Here is a 12,165-nt window from a genome sequence, read left to right as displayed (position 1 = left end):
TTCTTTTTTTGTACATGGGTGCGTGTGGATATTTTAAGCAAAATTCTCGTAAATCATACGTACCCCAGATCCGAATAAATAACACACATATATGTACCTACTCATGCTTATTTATATTTCCATCTACGATGAATTTTACCTTTTTCCATATTCTCTTATTAAATATAATATGAATATAGTTACCGGTCTTTAAAGTGTATAACAAAAATGTTTTCGATATTTAAAAGCATGCAAAGCATGTATTGATTTTACAATTATTGAATTCAATTTCATTTGACCTTGTTTGCCTATTCAAAATAAGCAATCAATTAAACTTACAATAACGATTTCATTTAAAATTCTTATTAATTATCCTTATGTATAATTTTCTTATAGGTATGTGAATGGAATGGAAAATATACACATATTTACGAAGCCTTGTAAGTATTTAAATTATTTTTATTTTATTTATTTATTTTTCTTTTTTGTTTTTTTGCAAACACTTAACGACATTGCGCCAATGATGATATTTCCAGTTCGCTATCAAAACCATCAACTGTCAACACTTGCAACAGTTTCATATGTCGTTGCCTATTGAGTTGCACGATAGTGGTGGATGATTTCTTTGCCATATCACAATTGCAACTCATGGGCCGCACCGCACACGCATACAATTCACAACATGATTATTGTCATTCACAAATACACCCACACCCACACACACACATTCGGACACATAGTTGTGACAGCAGTTTGCCATTGAAACTGGTTCAGTCAGTCAGTCAGTCATTTAAACGACTACTCATTGTTTGAAAGATCCTTTTTCAATTCAATTCGATTCGCATTCACAGGGATATCATAGTGACATTTTGCATTTAAATACTTAATATGGCATACTCATCAACATCAACATGCAGGGCCTGACATTCAGACAATAGCAACAGCTTTTACTGTTATTTAGTTAGTTCATTTATATGTATTCATAGTCGCAAACGAGAGAGAGCGAGAGATTGAGGATTGCTGTTAAACGATTTGGTTGGAAATGGAAATGATGCAGTATTTCAAATTGGAAATGGAAATGAAGCGGTATTTAAATCTTTGGAAACAGGGAAAAGCTGAAATGCTTTCGAAATATTGTATAATAATTTAAGATCCTAGATGGTTCGAAAGAATCTTTGTGGAAAACCCAACTTGTCATTAGGCATCTCACAACCGTTTAGAGAATTTTGGAAATATCCAGAAATATCACCAGCATTACTGAGAGGGGATAATGTACCTTTGAAAAACTTTTTGGTGTTTGGTCGAAACGGGGAACCCATGGCCTTTGTATTTTTTCTACATTTTCTTGAGTTCATTAGAGGCCCAGAATGTACGCTCAACTTGTCGATGAGTTTTGAGTTTTTAACCCTGGTGACCTTGGTGACCTTGCTACAGTGTTACCGTTGTAATAAATTTGGTCCATTTTTTAAGTGTTGGTACTTATTTTTTAAGTGTTGGTACTTATTTTTATTAATAAATAAAGAAACTAAAATTATACAAGAAAATATTCGCCTCAGCGCCTCCAGGGCTTTAGTGAAACTTTTTTTAGTTGTGCATCTAAATGCCATATTTTATATATACATTTTTGTGCCACATTGTCTAATAGTTTTCGTAAATTTTGATCCAGTATCCCTTTAAAATTATGAATAAGATCGATGCCTAAACATAAAATCAAGCTATTGCGTACACATTAATACTTTTGAGCACTTTTCTCCTTCTCAAACCATAGTGTTGTCAAGCGTACCCTTCGGATGCCTGAAAATATGTAAACGAATTCGTGTAGTAGTTAACCAGGCTCTCCCATAAACTGTGGATTTTCGATGAAATGTAGATAAAATGTTTGATGGGTTCATTTAGATTTAATTACAAATCAGGCATGGAAACCCCTTATGTTTTTTATACCCTATAATAACTTTGATCTGCCAAAAAATGTGCCTACCAGAAATGTTCATGGGGTCTCAACCCCATAAAATATATACCGATCGACTCTGAATCACCTCCTGAGTCGATCTAGCCCTTGGTGTCCGTCTGTCCGTCCATGTATATGGTGTTCGGAGAATACCAGTCATATTTATTAACCGATTTCGATTAAATTTGGTACAGAGTGTTTTTTGACACAAGGACGAAGGCTATTGAATTTGGATCAAATTTAGATATAGCACCCATATATGAATATATATCGCCCGATTTCGATAAATGGGGTCAAATTACGTTGAATTACTAACGGATCGGCGTCAAACTTGCAACAAAGTAATCTGATTTATTACCCTTTAAGTGTGCCAAATTTCATTGAAATCGATACAGACTTAGCTATAGCTCCATTATATAACAGGTTGGCTGATAAGTCCCCGGTCTAACAAAGAAAAACACATTTTTTTTGTCAAAATTCGTTTTTATTATTCAACATAGTTCCCTTCAAGAGCGATACAACGATTATAACGACCTTCCAATTTTTTGATACCATTTTGGTAGTACTCCTTCGGTTTTGCCTCAAAATAGGCCTCAGTTTCGGCGATCACCTCTTCATTGCAGCCAAATTTTTTCCCTGCGAGCATCCTTTTGAGGTCTGAGAACAAGAAAAAGTCGCTGGGGCCAGATCTGGAGAATACGGTGGGTGGGGAAGCAGTTCGAAGCCCAATTCATGAATTGTTGCCATCGTTCTCAATGACTTGTGGCACGGTGCGTTATCTTGGTGGAACAACACTTCTTCATATAGGGCCGTTTTGTCGCGATTTTGACCTTCAAACGCTCCAATAACGCCATATAATAGTCACTGTTGATGGTTTTTCCCTTCTCAAGATAATCGATAAAAATTATTCCATGCGCATCCCAAAAAACAGAGGCCATTACTTTGCCAGCGTACTTTTGAGTCTTTCCACGCTTCGGAGACGGTTCACCGGTCGCTGTCCACTCAGCCGACTGTCGATTGGACTCAGGAGTGTAGTGATGGAGCCATGTTTCATCTATTGTCACATATCGACGGAAAAACTCGGGTGTATTACGAGTTAACAGCTGCAAACACCGCTCAGAATCATCAACAAGTTGTTGTTTTTGGTCAAATGTGAGCTCGCGAGGCACCCATTTTGCACAGAGCTTCCGAATATCCAAATATTGATTAATGATATGAACAACACGTTCCTTTGATATCTTTAAGGCCTCTGCTATCTCGTTCAACTTCATTTTACGGTCATTCAAAATCATTTTGTGGATTTTTTTGATGTTTTCGTCGGTAACCACCTCTTTCGGGCGTCCACTGCGTTCACCGTCCTCCGTGCTCATTTCATCACGCTTGAATTTTGCATACCAATAAATTATTATTGATTTCCCTGGGGAAGAGTCCGGAAACTCATTATCAAGCCAAGTTTTTGCTTCCACCATATTTTTTCCCTTCAGAAAACAGTATTTTATCAAAACACGAAATTCCTTTTTTCCATTTTTTTTTACAATAACAAAAGTTGCTTCACAAAAGTCTTCTCATCACAATCTCACAAACTAATTGACTTACAGACGTCGAGTCATTTGAAGGTTGGTACTATATAAAAATAATATGCATTTAATACTAGCGACGCCATCTATGTGTCAGACCGGGGATTGATCAGCCAACCTGTTATGTATCACCCGTTTTTCAAAAATCTACACCTGATAACTTTATTTCTGACCATAATTGCCTTTTTTTAGTAACCGATCTTACTCATATTTATCACAACTTAACCTTCTGTGGTATCAACTAAACCTGGAAAATATTATCCAAATCGGTTCGGATTTAGATATAGCTCCCATATAAATGCATCGCTCGATTTTCCAAAATATGGCCATAAGACTTTTATTTATTAATTAATGTTACTCAAATTTCTAATATTGAAGTATAAGCCGACCATAGTTAGACTTACATGCAGGTCTTATATAAATATATATCCCAAGTTTCACAAATTTTGATTTATTACCCACACTAATATAGCGATTTTCTCTTTTTTAATAATGGACTCATATTAGTGACATGGAAATGCTGTTTATCCCTCAAACCTGAAACACACAACAATGTTTACTAATTAAGTAGGGGTGGTTTAGGGTATGATATAGTCGGTCCCGCCCGACTTTCTACTTTACTCACTTGTTTTTTTTTATAAAAAAGTGTAGCACTTCTTGAGCCACATTATATAGAAAGTGACACTTTTTGTGCCACTCTTTAAAAATTCTAATAATGCGAAAAATTTTCCATTTTTGTCAGTGTTTACCGATGTGACTAAATTGTCATACGGCAATGGCGATGGGAGAATCTGAATTTTTCATGCTGTTCATATATTTGGTCTTACTTTGCGTAGGTACACTCAAAAAAAAGTGAACTCTCTATTTCACTAAAGCCAATTTAACTTTATTTTAGTTCATGGAATTATTATGTTTGGAGAAAGTTTCCTTCACTCTAATAATCTTTTGCGTACGATAGTTAAATCAACTAAAAAGCAGGAAAAAATTATACACGAATTAAGCATACATATTTACTAAATTCGTATTTATCACAAAATAGTTCTTTATTTCTTTAAAATTGCAAATTTTAATACAAATGCGTCCATCATAAACTTCGTATGTCACTAAAGACATTCTTGCAATTTTGAACTCTAATTTTTTCCTTCACACTACAAAATTTTCTTTAACTTGTGAAAAAAATTAATTATGTCTAATAAATTTTCTTGAATTTGTCGAAAAATATTTACTTATTTGTATGATATCGGCGTGATGCCAGCGTTTGTTATATTGTTTAGTTAAAATTTTCTACAAATATCCAAGATTTTCTTAAATTAACCAAAAGTTTTCTTCATGGTGGGTTCACTGTTTTTTCAGTGTAGGTTTTTTCCTATCTTTTAAATAAGACAATATTTCATTTTAAGAGAAATATATGTAGGTCACCTTGAGATCTGTCACAATTCGGAAGGTCTCATATAAATATAAGTGCATTATTTTTTCTGGAAAGTATTTAATACTCTAAAATAATATTTCACATTATCCTCATATTTAATATTCACACAGAACTACACACAATCATATACAACAATACGTGGCATAGTTATTCAATTGAAAATTTCATTTCAAAAATCCCATATATGACGTAGTATTCTCGCCCTACAATAACAGTTGATCTACACACACACTCTCTCTCTCACACACTCTTTTCTCTACTGGCAACTTATGCTTGGCTTAAAATATTCATAAATTGCCATGAAAAAAAGTGAGGTTATGTATAGGTGAATTATGTATTGCCTACCACTCGTCAAGGTATAGTAGTGTGGGTATACAAGTGTGAGAGTGCTATGTTACACAATAACAGCATCCTTCCTGTCAATTCATTAACGGTAGTTTCGTTATTTTTTTATTATCAATATTGCTATCTTAATGCTCATTGCACATCACTTCACAAGTAGCACCTACCCTTTTGTTTAGACTCTCTTTCTCTCACTCTACCTTGCTTGGCATAACTTTTACATTTCCTCTCTTCAAAAACCTTTGAGTGTTTGTTATTGTACTTCAGAGAGGCCTCTTATAATATGATTATCTCTGTTCTTTATATGCAATGAATGCAACACAGCCACCCGTTCACTGTCACTGTTATTGTTTTTGTTTTTGTCATTGTGGGTGCCGTAAAAAAGAAATTCAATTAAGTTTGGTTACACTATTCTTGGTTTATTATACCCCAAGGTCTTGCCTCTTGTCTATGATTTGATTAAAAGCGAATCTAAAAGGATGCATGGCCAAGGTTTTTGTGACCCACTTATGTTTGTATTTCCATGTTCAAATGTCAAAATGCTAAGCAGTACATAACATTAGGGAAATTATCCAAAGGGTTTAGAGAATCAGGTCATTCGTTGAAGTTAAGAATTCATTTTCCAATATATAAGGGAAAAAGAAATATATTTCCCTGTAATATTTCCACAGAGATGATACCCATTTTCCAAAGTCATTTGTTGGCTTTATCAAAAAATTTTATTGACTAATTTTATCGTTTTATAATTGCATGCCATTTATCCCACTTACTCACCTGCTGTAACAATTGTTGTAATTTGGCTTCTTCTTCCTTTTTATGCGCTGGATCCATAAAATACAATTCCTCAGTTGAGCTACGCAATTCCAAAGCACCTTCCTCTCGAAAACCCATATCCAATGATTCCTGTAGGGTGCCAGTGCCCACCTTGTTATGATTAGTTTACGATTTTTTTTTTGGGGGGTTTGTTTGTTTTGTTTTTGTGTTCAATAGGGGGTTTTTTTAATAACAATTTAGGGTTTCAATTTTACATTAAAAAATTAACAACATCAATTAAAGTTTGGGTGGGGTTTGGGGGGTTGTGAGGGATATAAGCAAATCGGGGGGTAGTTTGTGAACCAAATAGGTAAAAAATAAGCAAAATTGGAGACCATATATTTTATTTTAAATAAACCACAAATAATATCGATTTTACATGGATCAAATTTCAACAATCATTAACAAAAATATAAGAAAAAAATAAAACACAAAGAAGAGAGATAAGAAAGCAAAGAATATTAAAAAACACCATTAATATATAAATAAATTTTAGCAATCATTTGTATTAATTGTTCATAATGAATGTGTGTAATTGAAATGTTTTAAATTATAATAAAATAAACTAAAATAAAAGAACTAAAAACATCGATAACTATAAACCACATATACTACAATCACAACATAAAAATACAAACCCTGGCTATTTGGTGAAGGGTAGGGAAAGAGAAATTCCATTCAGTGTAAACATATAAAAACATTTTCATTCTTCAGTCTTGTCAAATATAAAACCAAAGTCGAGAAGATGGAAAAGAACAATCGTAAAAATAAAATTTAAAAAAAAATTCTATAGAAATAAAGTTTTGACAAAAAAAAAAATTATAGGAATAAAATTTTGACAAAATATTTCTATAGAAATAAAATTTTGACAAAAAATGTCTATAGAAAAAAAATTTTACAAAAAATTTCTATAGAAATAAAATTTTGATAAAATTTTCTTTAGAAATAAAATTTTGAAAAGAAATTCTCTATAGAAATAAAATTTGGAGAAAATTTTCTATAGAAATAAATATTTTGAAAAAATTTTCTATAGATATAAAATGTTGACAAAATTTTCTATAGAAATAAAATTCTGACAAAATTTTCTATAGAAATAAAAATGTTGACAAAATTATCTATAGAAATAAAATTTTGACAAAAAAATTTCTATAGATATAAAATTTTGAGAAATCTTCTGTAGAAATAAAATTTTGAGAAATTTTCTATAGAAATAAAATTTTGACAAAATTTTCCATAGAAATAAAATTCTGACAAAATTTTCTATAGAAATAAAATATTGACAAAATTTTCCATAGAAATAAAATTTTGACAAAAAATTTCTATAATAGTAAAATTTTGAAAAAAATTTCTATAGAAATAAAATTGTCTATAGAAATAAAATTTTGACAAAATTTTCTATAGAAATAAAATTTTGACAAAATTTTCTATAGAAACAAAATTTTGACAAAATTTTCTATGGGAATAAAATTTGGAGAAATTTTTCCATAGAAATAAAATTTTTCCATAGAATAAAAGTTTTGACAAAAAAAATTATACGAATACAATTTTTATAAAATATTTCTACAGAAATAAAATTTTGACAAAAAATTTCTATAGAAATAAAATGTTGACAAAATTTCTATTGATATAAAATTTGGATAAAATTTTCCATAGAAATAAAATTTTCTATAGAAATTAAATTTTGAGAAAATTTTCTATAGAAATAAAATTTTGAGAACATTTTCTATAGATATAAAATTTTGACAAAATTATCTATAGAAATAAAATTCTGACAAAATTTTCTATAGAAATAAAATTTTGACAAAAAATTTCTATTATAATAAAATTTTGAAAAAAAATTCTATAGAAATAAAATTTTGAGAAATTTTCTGTAGAAATAAAATTTTGAGAAAACTTTTTATAGAAATAAAATTTTGACAAAATTTTCTATAGATACAAAATTTTGACAAAATTTACCATAGAAATAAAATTTTGACAAAAAATTTCTATAGTAGTAAAATTGTAAAAAAACAATTCTATAGAAATAAAATTTTGAGAAAATTTCTATAGAAATAAAATTTTGAGTAAACTTTCTATAGATATAAAATTTTGACAAAATTTTCTATAGAAATAAAATTTGGAGAAATTTTTCCATAGAAATAAAATTTTGAAAAAAAATCTATAGAAATAAAATTTAGAGAAAAATTTCCATAGAAATAAAGTTTTGACAAAATTTTTTATAGAAATAAAATTTTAACAAAATTTTCCATAAAAATAAAATTTTGACAAAAATTTCCATAGAAATAAAATTTTGACAAAAAAGTTCTATAGAAATAAAATTAACCCGTATTCTCCCGAGTTATAAAATAATCATCCGATTATAATAATGCTTGATTCACAGCATGTAGAGGCTACCTTTAGTATATATATGAAAAAAAAAATTGTCATATCGGGTTCAGGTTTCCGGAAAATGGGTGTCGCAATTAACAAAGAATAGCCTTGTTGTTTTTTTTTTATTTTTTGTCTGTGCAGCGATAACGGTACACTGGTGCATTGAACATGCCAATGTTTCTGTCGTCATATGACGACGCTATGAGAATATGGGTTAACAAAAAATTTCTAAGAAATAAAATTTTTGACAAAATTTTCTGTAGAAATAAAATTTTGAAAAAAAAATTCTATAGAAATACAATTTTGACAAATTTTCTATAGAAATAAAATTTTGACAAAAAATTTCAATAGAAATAAAATTTTGACAAAAAATTGCTATAGAAATAAAATTTACAAAAAAAAATTCTATAGAAATAAAATGTTGACAAAATTTTTCTATAGATATAAAAAAAAATCTATAGAAATAAAATTTTGACAAAAAATTTCTATAGAAATAAAATTGACAAAAAATATCTATAGAAATAAAATTTTGACAAAATTTTCTTCAGAAATAAAATTTTAACAAAAAATTTCTATAGAAATAAAATTTTGACAACATTTTGCTATAGATATAAAATTTTGACAAAATTTTCTTTAGAAATAAATTTTTAAGAAAAAATTTCTATAGAAATAATCATTTGTTTCCTTTTGGTAAGCTTTAAAATCGTACACTGACTCTAAAATTATAAGCTGTAATTCAAACTGTATGTTGGATGTTAAAAAAAATAACGACTTTTAAACTGTAGAAAAAATACTCAAGAAGATTTTATTGATTGTTATGGATAAAATAAAAAAAGCAAACATATTTTACTCAGATTCACATGCTCCTAGGCATTCGAGACAAACACTCAAGGAATTACTATAAATTATTAGTATTAGTTTCGTTAGTTTAAGCAGATACTCAAACTGTATATAGAATATAGAAAAAATAGGTGGCTTTGAGACTGTAGATAAATAATCAAGCTGTAATTTGAAAACAGTTGATTTTAAAACTATATGCTGAATGCCTAGCAACAGGATTAATTTCATATGTTTTCAATACCAAAGAAGTGAGATTACCTCTTATGAATAGTTATGTTATATGCCTTAAATAAATTATTTATCATACCTCATTTCCTTACCAATATTTTTAGAATATAGAAAATCCGATTTATCCCTATAACAACATTAGGTTAGGTTAAAGTGGCAGCCCGATTAAGTTTCAGGCTCACTTAGACTATTCAGTCCATTGTGATACCACATTAACTAAAAGTACCTATTGCATATCCCTTTAATATTACCGGCTACTTTATAATTCCAAGAAATAATTTCCATTTGTCTTTAGGCTAAAACTGAATTAATTAGCCCCTTTCATCTAATATCATTCTTCATTTCAAAGTTATGTGAAAATCGTATTGTGTTAGCCTCTTCACTCTTTGTTGTTTTTCTTTATCTTAAAGTGTCAAAGTAGCATTAATAGAACATTTTTTAAAGAATACGAACAGACGTTTGAGGGGTATTGAAGCTAAACACTTAAATACTGAAATTATTGTTTTTTCATCATTAACTAGGTTAAAAAGTGTTGGAAGTGACAAATTAAGTGGGTAGCAGGCCTCTACAGTAAAAATGATTGGCCAAAGAAAAGAAAGAAATAGGGCCAATATAAAGAAATACGCAATGAAAAGTGAAAGTTGAGAAGAATTGATTTTAGCCACATTTATACAATTAGATATAACAAATTGTATTATATAAAAAAGTGTGTTAACAACAGCCAACAGCAGACAGACAAATCGTGCTAGAGTTTATTATAAGTTGTGGATATTAGGGTGGAACTAAATAACATCGATAAAGTGGCTGACAAACCTTAATGTATTCAATAAGTTATGAATTGACAAGTCTAAGGATTACTCCGATTATATACATTAGAAAGGCTTTAAAACTTTACATTGATTTTCAAACTGTGTTTGTAAAAAACGATCTTAAGTTCATGTACACAAAAAAAATAATAATAAACGATATTTTTTTAAAGGAAACTTACTCCGATTTATACATTAGAAATGCTTTAAAACTTTACATTGATTTTCAAACTGTGTTTGTAAAAAACGATCTTAAGTTCATGTACATAAAAAAAGTATAATAAACGATATTTTTAAATGAAACTTGTGTGGATTTGAACCCATATGTAATATTTACAAATTTGAGTTTGAACTTCAAAGAAATTATACTAAGTCTTCTTACCCAGAATCCAATTCGAAATTAATTGCTTATTTCTTTCTTACCTGAAATCCGTTAAATGGAAAATAATGAAAGAACAAAGCCTATTCAACTCAACTCCAATCTTGTATTGAATTTCCAGTTACTTCTAATAGGTTTCACTTATTGTAGTCGATTTATATACAAAATAACTCTGCAACACTTCAAAAGGTTTGCAATATTACATTGACTTTAAAACTGTTTGCAAAAGGGATATCATAGCACAGGAAAAAAATTAAAATCAATAATTCAAGGACTAATAGAAACAAAGAGTGAAGTTACTAACTCATTCAAAATCCTAAAATCAAAATAAAGTTGACCCTGCATACTCTTTGTAAGCTTTGAAAAATTCCATTGATTTTAAAACTGTGTTTGCAAAATGAAATTCTCACTCTATTTTACTATAATGGGCTAATGAGAATGTCGTATTATTTTACTTTTACTTCTGAAATATCAAACCACATACGTCAGAAGTAATCTTCTATCACAAATATATCACAGAGGCTTTAAGTCTTGATTTACTTCTTAATGGTGTACCACATGTCATGACCTTATGTATGCAAATCGGACATGCTAACCGTTGCACCACGGTGATGGTGATAAGAAAACTACAATTTTCGGTTTTAACTAGCAAAGTATCGAATATTAATTCAAGCTTGCTGCCTCTCATAAAGGGTGATACGTTCAAAATTTGGTCAATATAAACTTGACGTATTTCTTTCAATTTTGCATTTAGAAAACCTGAACACCCCTCATTTTGAAGGTGTGTGTGTGTAGAATGTTGCTCCTATTTTGATTTTGGAATTCACTCTTCAGTTGTCAAAATGCCGTCCAAGCAAGAAGAGCAGCGTATCAAAATTTTGCTCGTGCATCGCGAAAATCCGAGCTACTCGCACGCAAAGCTGGCAAAATCGCTAAAAGTTGCCAAATCAACCGTTACAAATGTAATTAAAGTGTGTGGGGAACGTTTGTCGAAAGCCAGGAAGTCTGGATCGGGGGGAAATCGAAAACCGGAAGCCGCTGAGACGACAAAGAGAGTTGCCGGTAGTTTCAAGCGAAACCCTAACCTCTCTCTCCGAGATGCCGCAAATAAGCTGGGTGTATCGTCTACAACCGTGCATCGAGCCAAAAAACGAGCCGGACTATCGACTTACAAGTAGATAGTGACTCCAAATCGCGATGATTAACAAAATACGACGGCCAAAGCGCGATCCCGGAGGCTGTACACGACGATGCTGACGAAGTTTGACTGCGTGGTAATGGACGACGAAACCTACGTCAAAGCCGACTACAAGCAGCTTCCGGGACAGGAGTTTTATACGGCAAAAGGAAGGGGAAAGGTAGCAGATATTTTCAAGCACATAAAACTGTCAAAGTTCGCAAAGAAATATCTGGTTTGGCAAGCCATCTGTACCTGTGGCTTGAAAAGCAGCATT

General features: G+C 30.5%; 1 protein-coding gene and 1 long non-coding RNA gene across 2 annotated transcripts in view; one reads left to right on the top strand and one right to left on the bottom strand.

Annotated features, from left to right (window-relative positions):
• The window catches only part of LOC142230276 (uncharacterized), a 148,473-nt gene extending 148,052 nt beyond the window's left edge, over nt 1-421 (top strand). Inside the window, exon 3 of the long non-coding RNA XR_012720633.1 lies at nt 376-421. This is a non-coding gene — a long non-coding RNA (uncharacterized LOC142230276). The remainder of the gene's footprint in view (nt 1-375) is intronic.
• Nucleotides 1-12,165, bottom strand: part of LOC142230275 (uncharacterized) — a 41,311-nt gene that overhangs the window by 25,576 nt on the left and 3,570 nt on the right. Inside the window, exon 2 of the mRNA XM_075300924.1 lies at nt 6,050-6,199. Within this exon, the coding sequence (XP_075157039.1) occupies nt 6,050-6,199 (150 nt within the window). The remainder of the gene's footprint in view (nt 1-6,049; nt 6,200-12,165) is intronic.

This window comes from Haematobia irritans, chromosome 3 (genome assembly GCF_050003625.1).
Source record: "Haematobia irritans isolate KBUSLIRL chromosome 3, ASM5000362v1, whole genome shotgun sequence".
Lineage (NCBI taxonomy): Eukaryota > Metazoa > Arthropoda > Insecta > Diptera > Muscidae > Haematobia > Haematobia irritans.
This window is presented reverse-complemented; position numbering and strand designations above follow the sequence as displayed.